Raw genomic sequence first — 18,774 nt, forward strand, 5'->3', positions numbered from 1 at the left:
ACTGGGTGTCATTACACTGTGTTATTTGCAGCACTTACAACTAGCAGAACAGATGTAATGTGTGCTTATATAGATATATCTATATATTTAAATCTTTAAGATACAGTCACCTAAGAAGTCACAATACTTACTCAATGGCAGGCAGTAGGTAATGTTTCCGAAGTGACTCAAAGTATGGTCCCAGGTTTGCAGTGCCCTCAATTACAAAGACCACATCCGATACAATACCACTGTTGCCTGCTGAAGGGGTATCCAGTCCAGGGACCACCATGGCTCATGAGGAGCCCAACGACAGAGGACACGCTTGTCCGTTCAGCAGCCTAGAGGGTGCAACAGAAGTACATGGAACATTATTAGAGCCCTGTATCGCCGCTTTCCTTGGACACACTCTTCTAGCAGTCGGTACTGTTAATAATGACACTCACAAACATTTCATATCACAAGTGAATTAAGATGAAGATACTGATAATTTCAGACATTTTCTAATCTTTCCTACTTACAGCAAACAATCTGGGTGTTAGGTGTGGTAGGGTGACATTTCTTTTTTGAATTATTCACAATGCTATAAATTCCAAGCACTGGCAATGGCTTACAACTGAAAGCGTCTCCAACCAATGCTGAGCTAAGGCACTCAATAACACGTCGTACATGCACTCTGTCACTCATTCTTGCAATCACATATTCCAAATCTACCCACTGACTCGTTCTTGCATTCATTTAATCATCTGTCCACACTAAGATGCCAAAGCAGCAAACATATGCAAGAAAAGTTAAAAGAAGGAAAAAGAAGAAATTGTGCTGCCTAAATGTGGCAGGCAAATGATTGCAATTAAACAAATGAAGTAACAAATGTAAACATAGTAGCGGGTGGCTATCCTGGAATGGTATGATGACTAGCGCATCAGAGTTTTAAAATTCGAACACAGTCATCACATTTAGAATCAAAGTTCTGACCATCTAGGAATGGTAAAACAATGATACACTATGCACAATACCAATCCAAGACAGCAAGGCGAAGACAGGTAGCTTCTTCAGGAGACCTGCTGACGCACTTTAATAAAAATAAATAAATAATACAATGTTAGCAGAAAAGAAGAAAATGTTAGCACTAACAAGGATATTTGCAGGCTCTACATGTTACCCATGTATAATCTGGTGGAAGCAGAATATGAATGATACTCAAAAAGACTAATAGCTGGAAATGAGTGGCTCAAAGCCCCTCTCTATATCTACATGTATTTCCAAGCATTTTCCTGATTGCAAGAGCATGGCAGATCGCTAAAGCGGTCAGGCGAGGCCTGAGAAGTTCTTTAATAAAATACACACACATCAGGATACTAGATTTAAAATTACAAATAAGTTACAGTGGTACATGTCAGCTTCAGGGAGTCTGACAAACTCTCAACAGAAGTACATGTAGCAGAGGACGCATGGGTCGACCACTTTACTGCTATTTATGATAATCACTCCACCTTGAGAGTTAATCACTGTGCCCAGAGTAATTCCAGTGCTCAAGTGGGCCAGAACAAATAATTCACAGTGTATTCTTGTAAGAAACTGGCTCTATATATACTACACCAAAATGAGGTGTAGTGAGTATAGAGTCCAAGCGTCCCCAGAGGTAGGCAGAGGTTAAAGTTAGATAGAACGTTACTCTCTAATAGTGGTAGCTTGGTCGAGCAGTAAGGCAGTATCAGAGGACAGTGTTAAGCATTTGATGTACACACTTAGTCAGCAAATGAAAATGTTTTTATAAAAAATTTACGGTTTATTTTTTCAGAACCAAGCAAGCCTGGTACAGGTAAGCATTAAACTTTTCAGTAATAAGTTACTGGATATAGAACAGTTTGAAAATGCAATAGAAATTGTACTTTGTTTGATTTACAGTGGAGCAGCAGTATGCAACACTTAGCAAATACTGTACATTGAAATGATTAGCTTTTTCAATAAATTGCAGGTAAGTTACTTTTTACGTTTCTTTTCTAACTGAGGGCAGGGTGTGCTCACCCCATGTGGGGGAGTGAGCACAATTCCTAGTCTTGATTGGGGAGTGCCTGCCATCTGCAAGATGGCGGGCACTGGAGAGTGAGCTTCACCTCGCCTCCCCACCTGAGGGGTGTAGTGGGCACACCTCCTGGGCTGGCTAGTTTTCCCGCCGAAAGGGAGGAGAGACAGGAAGGGGGCCTGCTCCTGATAGCAGGAGAGGCTTGTGGGTGTGTGAGTGGGGGTGTGTGTGTGTGAGTGGGTGTGTGTGTGTGTGGGGGGGAGTGTGTGTGGTGTGTGGTGTTTTGGGATGTGTGTGGTGTTTTGGGATGTGTGTGGTGTGTGGGTGTGTGTGGTGTGTGTGTGTGGGGGGTGGGGTGTGTGTGTGGGGGGTGGGGGAGATGGGGGTGTGTGTGGGGGGGGGTGGGGGTATATTGCAAATGCTACTTACCAGTATGCATCTGTTCTTGGCATGTAGGGCTGCTGACATTCATATCTGTGCATAGATCGCCACCTAGTGTTGGGTCCGGATGATTGCACATTGTTGTCCTGGAAGAGTCTTCGAAGTATCACGAGATAGGTGGCTCCTCCCCTGGACTACAGTGCGCATGGGCATCGCCTCCATCCCCAGATTGTTTTTAGCCATTGGCAGAGATGGAGTGAAGAATGTGAGTGATGACCATGCTATGAGCATATGTATGTAAATGAATGAATTCTGCAGCTGCTACAGGCGCCGGGGAGGAGGGTGGGCGATATGAATGTCAGCAGCCCTACATGCCAAGAACAGATGCATACTGGTAAGTAGCATTTGCAGTTCGAGGCATGTGGGCTGCTGAATTCATATCTGTGCATAGAATACATAGCAGTCCCTCCATTAACGGCGGCCGCCCGTGCCAGCTGCAGCAGTCTGAAAAAGCGTTTTTAGAACAGCCTGACCAACAGCTGCCTGTTGTTTGGAATGCACGTCTACACAGTAGTGTTTCGTGAAAGTATGTGTGGTAGACCATGTGGCTGCTCTACAGATATCCTCTAAGGGAATGTTACCTAGGAAAGCCATAGAGGCCCCCAACTTCCTGGTGGAGTGGGCCCTCGGTGGGATAGTGAGAGTGCGCTTAGCTTTAGCGTAACAGATCTGAATGCACTTCACTATCCACCTAGCAATCCCTGCTTTAGAGATAGCGTTTCCCTTGTGGTGAGCGGCAAAAGCAACAAAAAGCTGCTTGGTTTTGCGAAAATCTTTCGTCCTGTCTACATAATACATCAAGGCCCTCTTAACATCAAGGGTGTGGAGCATGCGCTCCGCCAGCGTCTCTGGGTTTTGGAAAAACACCGGCAATTCGATAGTCTGGTTTAAGTGGAATTGGGATACCACTTTGGGTAAGAATTTAGGGTTAGTGCGGAGCACCACCCTGTTAGCATGTACCTGGAAGAAAGGTTCTTGGATGGTGAGCGCCTGCAGCTCGCTAACCCTCCGTAGCGAAGTAATTGCTACTAAGAACGCAACCTTCCAAGTCAGAAACTGAAGCTCACAAGAGTGCAGTGGCTCAAAGGGAGGACCCATCAGCCTTGTAAGAACCACATTGAGGTTCCATTCCGGAGCTGGTGGGGTCCTTGGTGGAATGACCCTTTTGAGTCCTTCCAGGAAGGCCTTGATAGCAGGGACCCTGAAGAGTGACAGGTGTTGTCTATTCTGGAGGTATGCTGCCATAGCAGACAGGTGAATGCGGATGGAAGAGTATGCCAGATTGCATTGATACAGGTGGAAAAGATAACAAATGATGTTTTGAATGGAAGCATCTAGTGGGTCAATATTGTGGTTAGCACAGTAGATGACAAACCTCTTCCATTTAGCCGCATAACAAGCTCTGGTAGTGGGCTTCCTTGCCTCCCGAATGATGTTCATGCAATCGGGAGGAAGATCGAGGTAGCCAAACTCTAGGACTTCAGGAGCCAGATCGCCAGGTTGAGCTGTTGCGGATCTGGGTGCTGAATGTCTCCATGGCTCTGCGTCAGAAGGCTGGGAGTGAGATGAAGCCTTTGATGCGGCACCACGGACAGTTCGAGAAACGTGGTGTACCATGGTTGGCGAGCCCACGTTGGAGCAACCAGGATGAGAGTCATCGAGTGCTGCCTGAGCTTTCGCGCCACCAGCGGTATCAGAGGTGCTGGGGGAAAAGCGTACGCAAATCTGCCTGACCAGTTCATCCACATCGCATTGCCTTGTGATTGGGGGTGTGGGAATCTGGCGGCGAAGCTTTGGCATTTTGCGTTCTCCTTTGTGGCGAACAGGTCTATCTCTGGATGACCCCACCTTTGGAAGTACGGTTGGAGTACTGATGGATGTATCTCCCACTCGTGCATCTGATGGCTGTGCCTGCTGAGCAGATCCGCCATTTGATTGTCCTTGCCCGGGAGATGCTCTGCCATGAGGAAGATGTTCCTCTGAATGGCCCACTTCCACATGCTCTGAGCCAGATGAGACAGCTGTGGAGAGTGTGTGCCTCCCTGCTTCTGAATGTAGTACATGGCCGTCATGTTGTCCGTCCGGATCAACACGACTTTGTTGCACAGATGTACTTTGAACGCCTTCAAGGCCATGAAGATTGCCATCAGTTCCAACACATTGATGTGCATCTTCCTTTGCTGTAGTGTCCACAGTCCCTGCACAGTGTAATGGAGTACATGCGCTCCCCATCCCTGGAGAGAGGCGTCCGTCGTCAGGATAATCTGTGGGACAGGCTCTTGGAATGGTCGGCCCTTGCAAAGGTTTTGTGGATTCCACCAATGCAGAGAGTTGTATGCCCGACCGCTCACCAACACTAGGTCTGTCAGTTGCCCATGAGCCTGAGTCCACTGACGTGCAAGGCACTCCTGAAGCGGACGCATATGAAGTCTCACGTGCGGGACAATGGAGATGCAGGAGGCCATCATGCCTATCAACTGCATGAACACCTTCGCTGGAAGCGGGTGCTGGGGTCTGAATCGTTGGATCAGTGCCTGGATACTGGCGATTCTCACTGAATTCGGCTGCGCAGTGGCTGCCAGAGTGTCTATTGTCGCGCCCAGATACTGTCGTACGTGGGCGGGCTGGAGATGGGACTTTGGGTAGTTCAGAGAGAATCCCAGATCGTGCAGGAGATGAATGGTGCGTGACACGTGGTCGACGCACTGCTGTTCTGTCCTTGCTTGAATGAGCCAGTCGTCCAAGTAGGGGAAGACGTGGACGTGCTGGCGACGGAGATGCGCTGCCACAATCGCTAGGCACTTGGTAAACACTCTCGGTGCCTTGGTGACCCCGAACGGCAGAACCCTGAACTGGTAATGCTGGTCTAAGATCGTGAATCTGAGATACTTCCTGTGGGAAGGATGCAGGGGGATATGAAAATAGGCATCTTTCAGATCCAGCGTAGCCTGGAAGTCCCCCTGTTGAAGCAGGGGAAGCACCTGCTGCAACGTGAGCATATGGAAGTGCTCCGAGAGGATGTACCAGTTCAGGGGCCTGAGGTCCAGGATCGGCCTGAGGGATCCGTCCTTCTTGGGAATCAGAAAATACAGGGAGTAAACCCCTGTTCCCCGCTCTTGTAATGGAACGAGCTCTATCGCCCCTTTTTGCAGCATGACTAGAACTTCTTGCTGCAACAAGGTCAAGTGCTCGCCTGACATAGGACGGCTCCTTGGGGGTATGTCCGGTGGAATGGACGTAAGCTCTAGACAGTACCCGTACTGGATAATAGACCTCACCCACCTGTCCGTGGTGATGGATTTCCACGCCGGCAGGAACTGCTGGAGTCTCCCCCCGACCGGTGTTGTATGGTCGGGGGGCAGTGACAAGACGTCACTGTTTGTTGGTGGCGGCGGACCTGGAACTATTGTTGCCACGTCCCCTGCCCTTGACATTATTGCCTCTGTAACCACCTCTATTCTTGTTGTTATACGAGGCTTGGGTGTTACTTTTGTAATATTGTGTGGACTGGGATGCCTGTCCCCTTGAGGTGCCTCTGGAGTTTGAGCGGCGAAAGGAACCACTCCGAAACTGCTGACTTTGTAAAGCCCCCATTGACTTGGCAGTTTCCGTATCTTTTTTCATTTTTTCCAGTGTGGCATCCACCTCAGGGCCAAACAGGTGGTCTGGATTCACTGTTTGATTCAGTATCGTAGTTTGGATGTCGGGCTTGAACCCCGAAATTCTAAGCCAGGCATGGCGCCTAAGCAACACGCTGGTATTGATAGCCCTGGAGGCTGTGTCTGCCACATCCAGTGCACATTTGATGGATGCATTCGTAATGAGTTTACCCTCCTGAATCAGCATCTCCCCTGCCTCCTTGTATTGGTCAGGCAAGTGTTGCAGTATGGCCTCTAAGGTGTCATAATGGGCCCTATCATAACGTGCAAGCAAGGCTTGGGTGTTAGATATTCTCCAGATATTAGCTGCCTGTGCAGCAATGCGTTTGCCTGAGGCCTCAAAGATCTTGGACTCTTTGTCTGGGGGAGGAGCGTCACCAGTAGTCTGAGAGTTCGCCCTCTTCCGAGCGTTGGAAACAACTAAGGAGTCCAATGGCAAGTGTCCCTTGATATATGTAGGATCCGTGGGCGCTGCCTTATATTTCCTGTCGATGCGAGGGTTGACCACACGCGCTCGGGTCGGCTCCTTGAAAACCTCCGTTGCATGTTTAAGCACCCCCTTAAGCATCGGTAGCGTTTTGACTGACTTTTCGGCTACAGAGAAGGTGTCGAATAAGAAGTCCACATCCACGGGGTCCGAGTGCAGCTCGACGTTGTGGTTAGCAGCAGCTCTCTCTATCAGAGCATTGAAGGCCGTCGAGTCCTCAGTCGGGGACGTTTTGGCCGCAAAAAGTTGAGTGTCCTGACCCGACTGCGGGTCGTCCGTGTCGCCTCCGGCGGACCACGGAACGTGCTCCTCCTCCGGATCCGAGTACGCCGGATAGTCGTACTCGGCATCTTCCTCGTCCGCACCGGCTGCGGCGAAATGCGTCGGCGAGTGTCCTAGGGTTTGCGGGGACACAGGTTCCACCAAAGCCGAAGAGTCCTCAGAGTCCCTTTTGTTTTTGAGAGGGATCTTAAAATGTTCCAACGCCGGCTCCGTCGTGATCTTCCGTTTGAGGAGCGACAGTTTTCCGGTGTTGGCGTCGATGGTTACCTCACGACGTTCCTCTTCAGCAAGCGGTTGGAGTCGAAGCTTCGACACCACCAAGGCAGCTTTCGGTGCCAAAACCTCCTTCGAGGGTCCACTCTGCTTCGGCGCCGACTTGGGAGGAAAGGTGAAACGGATAGGCGTTTGCTCCTTCGCCGGCTTAGGCGCGAGCTTTGGCGCCACAGTGCCCGACGCGGGAACCACACTGTCCTTTCGAATCCGCTGAAGGGATTCCGCCACCTTCTTCGTCAAGGCCGGAGAGGGCTTGACCGGCTCGAGCGACGTCTCAGCATCGAGAGCCCGATCACCGGCATGCGCCTTCTTCGGGGCCGATGCCCCATGGCTATGCGCGTCGTCGCCCTGACGCTTCTTCGGAGCCGACTTCGGGTCCACGACCCCCTTCGGAGCCGACTTCGGGCCCACAACCCTTTCGGAGCCGACGCAGCCGCGTCGGACGCTTTCGCCTTCGGCACCGACCCCGAGGGCTTTCGGGTGGCCATCTTGGCGTGGCTCTTCGAGTCGGCCATTTTGGTTTTCTTGGAAGTTGACGCCTCCAGAACCTTCTTCACCAGCGCAACTTTCACTTTCGGTTCCGCATCCGAGGGTGCGTGACCAGTTGGCTTCACTTTCGTTTTCTTCGACGTAAGTGATGGTTCATAAATGTCCGTGACCGGGCCCGGAGGCGGGGACGTGGGACTCATAGTTAGATCTTGGGTAAGGCCCGAAGGCGATCCCTCGACCTGGGCCGTATGAAGGGTAGTAACCCCTGAGTCTGGTTGGGGATGCTCCTCCTCCGAGCTATCACCCATCGTGGCAAAAGCTTGATAGTCGTCCCCTACCTCGTCGGTGACTTCGTCAAAGTTCTCCGCACCCTCGTCGTAGGGTTCCCCCTCGGATGCGGGATTAGAGTCCGAACCTTGCACGTCGTCTTCTCCCTCGACAGATTCCTGGAAAATGTCATCTGGTGGGGGCGCCGTAGCCGATAACTTAGCCTGGAGCCTATTGGCCCGACGAATCTTTAAAGTCTTCTTGCTCCGGAACTTCGAACACGCCATGCAGGTGTCTTCGCGGTGATCCGGTGACAAGCAGGTATTGCACACAGGGTGCACGTCGAGGTGTGAATATTTAGAGTTACACACCGGGCACTTCTTAAACGGAGTTCGCTCCATAGCAAGAGTGTAGTGTAGGCCCGTCCGCGCCGAAAGCACGTGGAAGGGCAGCAAGAGATCGGAGCTGAGAGTCTGAAAGAAACCCGTACGTAACTATACCGACGCCCAGCCTAAAGACCTTTTGGTCTCGAGTCGAATTTGAACAACTATCGGTTCCGACAGAGGGAACCGAAACACATCCGAACCCAATGGCGGAAAAAAACAATCTGGGGATGGAGGCGATGCCCATGCGCACTGTAGTCCAGGGGAGGAGCCACCTATCTCGTGATACTTCGAAGACTCTTCCAGGACAACAATGTGCAATCATCCGGACCCAACACTAGGTGGCGATCTATGCACAGATATGAATTCAGCAGCCCACATGCCTCGAACATTGTATACCAAGAAGAGGCATTTAGCCTTGAAACGCGTTGGCACAAGATAAAAATAATCAGGATTTTCAAGCAGGCTGCAATGAAATTCCAGTTGGCAGGAGCTCTGTCCAGTGCACTCTCGAAAGCTTTCGGGCATTTGGAATAAAAAATTATGTTGCACGGCTGCCCTGCCGTGGACAGAAGCACCATCAATCACTGAGAAGAGGCTTTGAAGTGGAACTAATCTGCATCATGACAGCACAGCGCTCCAATGCGAAGTAAGCCTGAAGTTCAGTTCTGAAGCCTACTATAGGACAATAGTTGTTTTAATAATTAATGTGCATCGATCCCACTAAAGGAAATTAACTTCTGCTCACATAAGGGACTATGTTACCCAACATGCAACAAAAGGTATTTCATTGACCAAAGCCCACTGGGGGCCATGACGCAAATAAATAAAGCCGGAAAGAAGGTTATGTGAGCCCTCACGTTTGACAAACAGCCCAAGAAGAAAAGGCATTTAGCCTTGAAACGCGTTGGCACAAGATAAAAATAAATCGGGATTTTCAAGCAGGCTGCAATGAAATTCCAGTTGGCAGGAGCTCTGTCGAGTGCACTTTCGAATGTGTCTTACTAAATGCATGGGTTAGTGACTAAACTGTCTGAATGTGTGCATCAGTATGTCTGTTGTTGTGTAAGCTGCTGCATGTGTTGATCAGTAGCTATATGAGTGGCTATATGGGTTATTGATTGATTGCCCAAATATTTGAATGGGAGACCGAGTGTGTGTGTGGGTGGCTGGGAGGTGTGTGACTCTGTGCATAGATGTGTGAGCAGTTGATTCACTAGGTGTATGAGTTCAAGAGTGCATGTGGAAACAGCTATATGGGCGGTTGACTGTGTGCATGGGTGTGTTGGTGAGTGAATGGATATCTCAGTGCTACATGTCCAAGTAAGTACATATGTAAAACACAGTGCATGTGAGAGTTGGCATATATAAATGACTATATATGAGAGCCAGTGAATGTGCGAGTGGCTGTATGGATCATTGTGTACTTGTATCAGTGATTGTATAAGAGAGTAAGTATGTGTTAGTATATGTTTGAATAAGTAAGGTGTTGTGTGTATAACTGTATAGTTGAGGAAATGGAAGTGTGATTGATTCTTTGCATGACTGACTAGGTGTGTGAGTAACTCCATGGGTGAGTGGCAGTGTTTGAGTGTCTGTATAAGTGTATGAGTGCATATGACAGTGTTGTATTGATGAGTGACTGTATGTATGAGTGATTCTATGGGTGAATGAGTGAATGTGTGTGTAGACCTAGGAATCAGTGAGTGCGTATGTAGTAACTGGTATTGGTGTGTCAATGGTTTCAAGAATGGTAGTCTGTATTTAACACTGGGTGTATCAAAGGTTATATTAGAGTGTGAGGAGGTGCAACGTATTATCACATGAATGATATCATCAGTGATGTGATCAGTGATGTCAAATGAGATGTCATCAGTGACGTCATCAGTGATGTCTTTTGAGATGTCATCAGTGATGTCACTGACCATGTCATGAATGATGTAATATGTGGCATCAGCAGTGGATTGCGGGTGCGCGAAATATAGTTAGTACAACTAACTATATAGGTGCAATGTCAATGGTTTTTTAAATGCTAATTCCTAACTATATAAGGCCTGAAACCTATGGTTTTTAAGTGAATTTGCAAGGTTTTTAAAATGCTAATTCCTAACTATATGAGGCCTGAAACCTATGGTTTTTTAAGTGAATTTGCATGTTTTTTTAAATGCTAATTCCTAACTATTTAAGGCCTGAAACCTATGGTTTTTTAAGTGAATTTGCAAGGTTTTTTAAATGCTAATTCCTAACTATATCAGGCGTGAAACCTATATTTTTTTTCAATAAATTTCAAAGGTTTTGTAAATGCTAATTCTATTAGCGGATAACGTTTATATAGGTTATCCTTCTGGGACCACCTGAGCAGCCATCTTGTTTCTCAGTAGAAGTGAGGCACAAGAGAGCACAAAACAAGAGTGGAAAACACGAAAAGGGTGCAGGGTTGAGACCCCCTGACCCCCTAGCCCTTCTCAGGGGGTCCCAGAAGGACCACCAAGTGCGGGGTATCGTACGCATACGGTGCTCGTACCCCGCAATTTTTTTTTTTTTGCCCTTGGGGGTCCTTTTGGGACCCCCTGAGAAGGGCTAGAGGGTTGGGGGGGTCTCTACCCTGCCCCTTTTCGTGTTTTCCACTCTTGTTTTGGGCTCTCTTGTGCCTCAGTTCTCCTGAAAAACAAGATGGTGGCCAACACTTCCTGGTTTGGACAGTTTGGAATGTTGACAGTCGACTGCCAGCTAATCAGAAACTCGCTCGCGCACGTAAGGGTACGCGCACGGTGCGCGTACGGTGAGCGTATATATATATATATATATATATATATATATATATATATATATATATATATATATATATATATATATATATATATATATATATATATAGGGGTTATTCTGATAATATTCTTAGGAAAGCAGTGGAAAAATCAGAACTTAGATCTAGGGAAAGTCTATTTCCTTCACCACAGACACAGTCAGAAGGCAACAAAATTCCTGATACCCAACAAGATGGCCCAAGGATGATTACAGCTTTTAGCAGCGAGGACAGGAAATTGAAGGTAATTTTTAAAAAGAATTGGCCTATAGTGTTAAGTGACCATATACTGAATACCAGGTTGCCAGCCAATCCTATCATCACTTTCAGACGGGCGAAAAGTATGGGGTCCGCTTTGGACAAACCTGCCCCTGAATTGAAAACTAAAACCCCTTGGTTAAAACCTTCTAAAGATTTTTTCAAGTGCTCCAGCTGCCGCGCTTGTAGATTTGGCATTAACACCTCGCAATATTTAACTCCTTTTGCTACAGAGCCAAAAAAGATCACAGGCAACTTTAATTGCAAAACAGACTTTGCCGTGTATGTCCTGACGTGTACCTGCGGTTTACGATATGTTGGTAGTACCAAGCTGCAGGTACACGTCAGGATTCTACAACATTTGCGCGCGATTTTGCACAGTGACCCTGCCTATCCGGTGGCCCGGCATTTTAAAAGAGCACACAACAAAGATTTATCGTGTTTAAATTACTTTGTGATCGGTGCTATACCACCCCTGAAAAGAGGAGGAGACAGGGAATCACTTCTAAGACAGCTGGAGACTAGGATGATATTAGAGCTAGATACACGTTGGCCGAACGGATTGAACAATATTGATGAGATGCATCACTTTTTGTAATATACTGTTTTGTTCTTCCGTCTAATTTTGCCTGCATATTTCCCCAGACCCGCACCCATTATCTTTTCCTCCCTCTTAGTTAGGTTCCCTATTTTTAGGTTGAGGGCGGGTCTGAATACATTTCCTCTTGCTGCTTCATGTAAATAATTTGATGAAATCTTTCCTTTTTGTAAATATGAAGATGTAGATACTGTGTACAGATATATTTTTCATATGTCTATATCTGTATATACTTGTATTTTTCTATTTTTCTACTTTTCTACATTGCATTCTATCTTTCTATATTGTTTTCTACTTGATAGGATGTAGGATATCTTAGACACAGACATGAAATCACCGTATATAAATTTTGTGGGTTTTACATTTGCTAATAGAGGTGTATATATATGCTATTTAATGTTTTGTATATATATCATCAATTGATTGTCACTAATCTAGGTGTATTTATAGGATTTCATAATATTTTAGTTATTTATGCTATTTATTATTATTAAGGTACGAACCATGCACATAGAATGGAGTGGGAATCAGTTATACCCATATGAAACTGGGATGTGCCTAGATATGGTCTTTCGTACTTGGATTAATGAATGGTATTGCACTTTATCTCGTACAGCTTTCTCTCCCTTGCACTTTTTTCAACTTTGCACTTTATCTTTAACCTTCACTTAGCACTTTATCAACTGCCATGGCTATATGAGCAGACAAATTAGTTGTACATTTATTTAATATGGGAGTTTGCCAGGTTTAGCAACTTGGTAGTATTCTCCCAAGAAATGAGGTCTTGTCATATTGAGATATTAAGTGATGTAAATAGTCTAAAATATATTGACTGCCTAAAAATGTACATATAGGAGTATGGAGGGAGGGATTTTCACCAAATATTGAAAAGGCACTACTGCATACCTGTCCCTACCATTTTGCCAAGTTTGGTGTAATTCCGTTCACCCGTTCGGGCTGTAGCCGTGTCTAAAGGTCCCATAGGAAATGCCATTTGAAAAATTTTAAATTCAATTTTCTCAAGAACTACTGGAGAAATTTTCACCAAACATAGCAAAGGCACATCTGCATACCAGGCCCTACCACTTTGCCAAGTTTGGTGTAATTCCATTCAGCCGTTCGGGCTGTAGCCGTGTCTAAAGGTCCGTATGGAAATTAACATGGGGAAAACACGTTTTGGTACCCCCCTTTCGGCCCCCGCTTGACTTATCCCCCCGAAACTTTCAGGGAAGGAGCGGAGTGGAGCTGGCCAAAATTCTGGAAAATTACACACAGATTCCTCAATCGGCGCCAAAGTTATTCCCAATAGAATGTTGAGCGCATATAGATATATAATTTGCTCAAATTAAATTTTCTCAACAACTACTGGAGGGATTTTCACCAAATATAGAAAAGGCACTACTGCATACCTGTCCCTACCATTTTGCCAAGTTTGGTGTAATTCCGTTCAGCCGTTCGGGCTGTAGCCGTGTCTAAAGGTCCCATAGAAAATGCCATTTGAAAAATTTTAAATTCAATTTTCTCAAGAACTACTGGAGGGATTTTCACCACACATAGCAAAGGCACATCTGCATACGAGGCCCTACCATTTTGCAAAGTTTGGTGTAATTCCATTCAGCCGTCCGGGCCGTAGCCGTATCTAAAGGTCCCTATGGAAATTAACATGGGGAAAACACGTTTTGGGACCCCCCCTTTTTTCTCAGCCCCCGCTTGACGAATCCCCCCGAAACTATCAGGGAAGGAGCAGAGCGAAGCAATTTAAAGGAAAATTACACGCAGATTCCTCAATCGGCGCCAATGTTATTCCCAATAGAATGTTGGGGATTTCCTATGGTAACTAGGTCCTGACTATATGTACCTACTGGCGAATGGTATGTATGTATGTATATATATATACATACATACCAAGAAAAAGTGCATCAGTATTCTGGCAAAAAGTGGGGGGTTACTGCAACAGAAACCCACTTTCCTACAATTCTACAGTCTACTACTTTCATCCAAGGCCCTTTTGACGTCGGACAAATTAACAAAGGGAAGGCTCCAGGCCCAGACAGGATCCCCTAGATATGTTTTGTGAACGTCAAGATTTATGGGCCCTGCTCCTTAAGATTGTTTTTAATGCTATTGTGGGGACAGGACCTCCTACCTCATGAAAATCTTCCTTTATAATTCAAATCTATAAAAAAGGTAATAAAGCCCTACCACAAAATTATCAGCGCCTATCACTTCTAGAGGCTACTGCAAAGGTTAAGGGGAGTATATTACTTCATAGACTGGAAGACTGGGAAAGCACTTATAAAATATTAGTGGACACACAATATGGTTTTAAAAAGCGGTTGGGCACAATACACCAATGTCTGAATGTGAGTATTATTATAGGGATGTACACAATGGCTAAAAAGGGTACAATATAGCTATCATTTATGGACCTCTCAGCAGCTTTGGACTGCGTTTCGCACCCAAAACTGTAGATAATTATGAAGGATCTAGGGGTAGAGGTGGGAATCATCACCTTTATAGGCAGCTGTATTGCGATGCATATGCCAGAGTGCGAAACGGCAGGGATGGCAAATGCTCAGGGAGCATTAACATCACTAGAGGGGTTAGACAGGGGTGCGTTTTAGCCCCTTCCTGTTTTCCGTGTATACCATCTGGGTGCAATCAGTTTTACGGTCATGAGTGAGGGAAACAGCGTATATTGGATTGCACCCCCCTATATTACTTTACGCAGATGATGTAGTTTTAAATTACTAGAAAAGGGAAGGGTTGCAAAGCTTAATTGATGATTATATTGCTTTTATGTCCGATCTGGATCTGAACGTCCATGGTACCAAAATGTAGAACATGACCTGTGGGGTTAAACCAGGACAAAAACAGTCTTCTATGCTGAAGCGTTCAAATTGACTGAAACCCCAACCTTTTCCTACCTCCGGATCCTTTTCAGTAGTAATCATTCCTGGATCCTCATGATGGCGAATAGGTTTGCCCTGATGGTGAAATCCATCAATGGGATGCTTACTTTTTTTTAAACAAATTGGGTACAAAGGCGATCGGGTAACTCTTCATCATAGAGTAAAAGAGTGGCGTGGCTTCATATGGCGCCGGGGTATGGGGAATGGGTAATACACAGAGCATCCAAAGGGTGGAAAATTAATTTGTTAAAAATCTTCTAGCTCTTGCACCAAGCTGCTCGAACTTAATTTCTCATTCTGAAGTGGGAGCCCCATACATAATAGACCTCATTCTTAAGTGGAAGCCCCACACATAATAGACAACATAAAGATTGCCTGATTCTGCTGTGGCAATGTATATGGTCGCGAGAGGAAACGGGTCAGACTTGCTGTGAGGAGATTGACAAGTTGAAAGGCCATGAGGAAAAGATGGGAGATGGAAAAATCAAAGTCATCTGTTGTTGCCTGTAGCATGATGACCCCTCAGGAGGGCCTCCAAGCTTACCTGACCCTAGTGCAAAATGTCCAGCACTGGTTTATTTTGACCAGATTTTAGAGCTAATCTTTTGCCACGCCTACAAAGCCCTCCAAAATGTAGGACAAGCATACCTGAACCCCCGCCTTTCATTCCACATACCCACCAGACACCTTCGCTCCGCCTATCTGTCCCTGGCCACCCTCCCTCGGATCCATAAGACTAAAACCGGAGTAAGATCCTTCTACTACGTCGCCGCCAAGACCTGGAACCCACTGCATCTCCACCTCAGACAATCCCTGACACTGACCCAATTCAGGAAGGATCCCAAGACCTGGCTCTTCGACTTGCAAGCGGGTTAGCTTTTGCATAGGTTTTTAATATGAAGTACAAAAGTCTTACTGCCTGCCATAACCTTTTATAATAAACCTATCAGACCTACGGCATCTGACATAATGTTTGTGCAAAGAACCAAACAGGATTATAACCTTTATCAGTGGCTTGTCACTATAACCCTTACTGTATTGAGGATACTCTGATCACCACAAGCACACACCTTCAACAAAGAAGTGGGTGTAGCCTATGGATCTCTCTCATTACTAGTTCTTAAAGCCCTTTTTCTGTTGATCACTCCTCAATGGTCAAGATAGACCTAAAAAAAACATGACTGTGTGCTATTTTTTATCCTTGCAACACCAAAGATGTTGTCCTGCAGCACGCTCTCTGGAGCTGTAATGCTTAGTGATCCAAAATATCAGCTGGATACATATTGAAGAGTTAACAACAGGAAGGAAGCTTACAGAAACAGGGTCAAATGTTTGTACCGCCCAATTGCTTCCCTTCTAGAGTAAAACCAAAGTGCTCTTCTTCCAGACAAGCAAGATGCACCATCTCATATCCTAACACGATTTTAGTAACATGGCCACTGCTATGCAATCTCGGTTAACACAAACAACCCATCAAGCAGCAGGCAAAGTGGTTTGGCTTTATGAGAACTAACTTACATGCCATCAGAAGTTCTAAATGCAAAGTCAAATACATGAGGAGTGATGGGCGGCAGAGGAGCCAACCCTGCAGAGATAGGTACAGAGACCAAAAGGAAGCAGAATGATCTGAGGAACATGGAAGAGGTTACTGACATTTCCACAAGGGACTGTTTAAAGTCAAGCCCAATCAGAAGAGCCAATAGGGAAATTAATGGAAGATTCTTGCAAACTTTCACGAAATGTCATGGCTTTCTTTACAACAGCCCACCCAACTAATGCCAAGCCTTAAAAAAAGGCCAGTAGCTGAAGAGAGCGGACTAAAAAGACCATTCTCTTTCAACTGCATCACACATTTGTATATGCATGTATTATTGTATTGGTAACATAAGGATTCCCACAACTCTCTACAGGAAAGGCCTCCAAAAATGCTATATTATTTCAGCTTTCCTCACAAAGTCACAGTGCTGAATGCTTTTATACCCTCCAGATTGGACTACTTCAACATCAAGTTTTTGGACTCCCGAAAACAGGGATACACTGTGTTGTAAAGTCCTACTACATCATGCTCTACCTACCCCCAAGAGAACAAACACTATAGTAGTTGCAGATGAATGAAGAAAAAAATGTTAAGTCACTGGCATGATCCACAAAGCACCATTCTCTCAAAAGCACTTTCCCTATAAATGAGAAAGGCCACGAGGCAGAGAATTGTCCATACCAACAGCTTTATTATGTAACATGCCATCTTCCCTACACAGGAAGCGTGATCTTTTGAAACTTAGGAATGGTTAGTAAACGTAGTTATTTCCTTAACAGCTAGCTAAAGCTGCTAAGATCACTAGGCTTCTTTCATTTGTCAATTCAATTTTCAATTGCAACTAGAAGCCCATAGGCAAGCTGCTCTGTTATATAAATAACCAAACCAACATCAGCTAAATAGGAAAAATTGCAAAATCAATATGCACAAAGTATTTTTCCTACAGCTCTTGTAGAGAGCCAAACTACTAAGGAAGTGAAAATACATTTGCAACAGGGATTTCCAAATGTTTCAGAATGGGACATGGTTTTGTGCATATATTTAACTGGAGTTTTATTTACTGTACACTCTCAGCAAAGATTGAGATGTTGCTAGATAAGGCATTGGACGATTCATGTATCCAAAGTGGGGTTGGGCAATATCTAATGCTATCACAGCTGGGAGAGCATGGACTACTGCCATTCTAAGTGTCTAAAGGAAACCACATTATACTTGGTGAGGCTGTGATCTATAATCACCCTGTATACCAGCTAGAATTCAGCGCTAAGCTGCATACACAGTTATTTCCAGCTTGCATAAAATACAAAAATGTTATGGTTATTGGGGACTTCAAGGTCCACTTTGAAAAATCTAACAATACGGTGGTAACCCATCCAGAGAACGATATGTGGCTCCTTCAACTAAAACATTGGTTCAAGGGGCCCACACATATCGCAAGGAATACACTGAACTTATTGTTCTCCAATATAGAATCCACCATAGTCGAGGAGATCAAACCCGTCACATGGACTGATCACTCACTAATTACCTTCTCATTTACCCAACCCGCAATACCATGAAAAGCTCCCAAACCTACGCACGGGGTTTACAGCGCCTGGAATTTAGTCTCTGGGAACCCTCCCCACCAATAGGGGTGCAGTGCACCTCGAAACAGAGATCACCAATACACTTGACCAATGCGCACCAAAACTTAAACCTAAATCTACAAAAAGACCAGTATCCGAAAAGTGGTACACAGCAGAACTTAAGGCACTGGAAAAAAAGTGCAAAATATTGAAACGCAACAGGAGACTGTCCAGATTGGACCCCGACAGGTCAGCATACAAAACAGAACTCAGGAGCTACAATTATGCAATTAAGAAGGCCAAAAAGATGTATTTTGCACAACAAATAAATGAGAACAGCAACTCGGTAAAAGAGCAATACAAAATAGTACGAGAATTATGCAAACCAACCTATATGTCCCAAACTCTGCATCCATCAGCAGAATGCTGAGAAATGATCAGTGAATTGTTCACAGATAAAATATGCACAGTTTACTTGTTATTTAGAATTAATATTCCAGTAGATCCCATCAACTGGGAAAATATGGACCCTCATCCCGACGGCCCGTACGTCTTGGGAATTTCGCCCTCTTTACAGAAGAGGAGGTCTCCCAGAGGCAATGGGGAAAGTTAAATTGGGATCCCCTCTTTACCCCTGCCCACATTTCATCTTTGCACGGATCATACCCACCCTGGGCCCATTCATCACGCAGCTATTTAACCGATCTCTGGAGACAGCAGTTCTCCCAGAGATCTGGAAACAGGCCATAGTGACTCCCATGCTGAAGAAGGCGGGCTCAGATTTAAATAACCCAGCTAATTACCGGCCAATC

At 45.6% G+C, this 18,774-nt stretch overlaps 1 protein-coding gene across 6 annotated transcripts in view; it reads right to left on the minus strand.

Moving 5' to 3' along the window:
* Nucleotides 1-18,774, minus strand: part of MED25 (mediator complex subunit 25) — a 173,847-nt gene that overhangs the window by 108,920 nt on the left and 46,153 nt on the right. For all 6 annotated transcript variants that reach the window (XM_086930176.1, XM_086930179.1, XM_086930175.1 and 3 more), the window contains exon 4: nt 132-320. In XM_086930176.1, the coding sequence (XP_086786302.1) occupies nt 132-271 (140 nt within the window). In that variant the 5' untranslated portion in view covers nt 272-320. The remainder of the gene's footprint in view (nt 1-131; nt 321-18,774) is intronic.

The sequence above is a fragment of the Lissotriton vulgaris genome, chromosome 7 (assembly GCF_964263255.1).
Source record: "Lissotriton vulgaris chromosome 7, aLisVul1.2, whole genome shotgun sequence".
NCBI lineage: Eukaryota > Metazoa > Chordata > Amphibia > Caudata > Salamandridae > Lissotriton > Lissotriton vulgaris.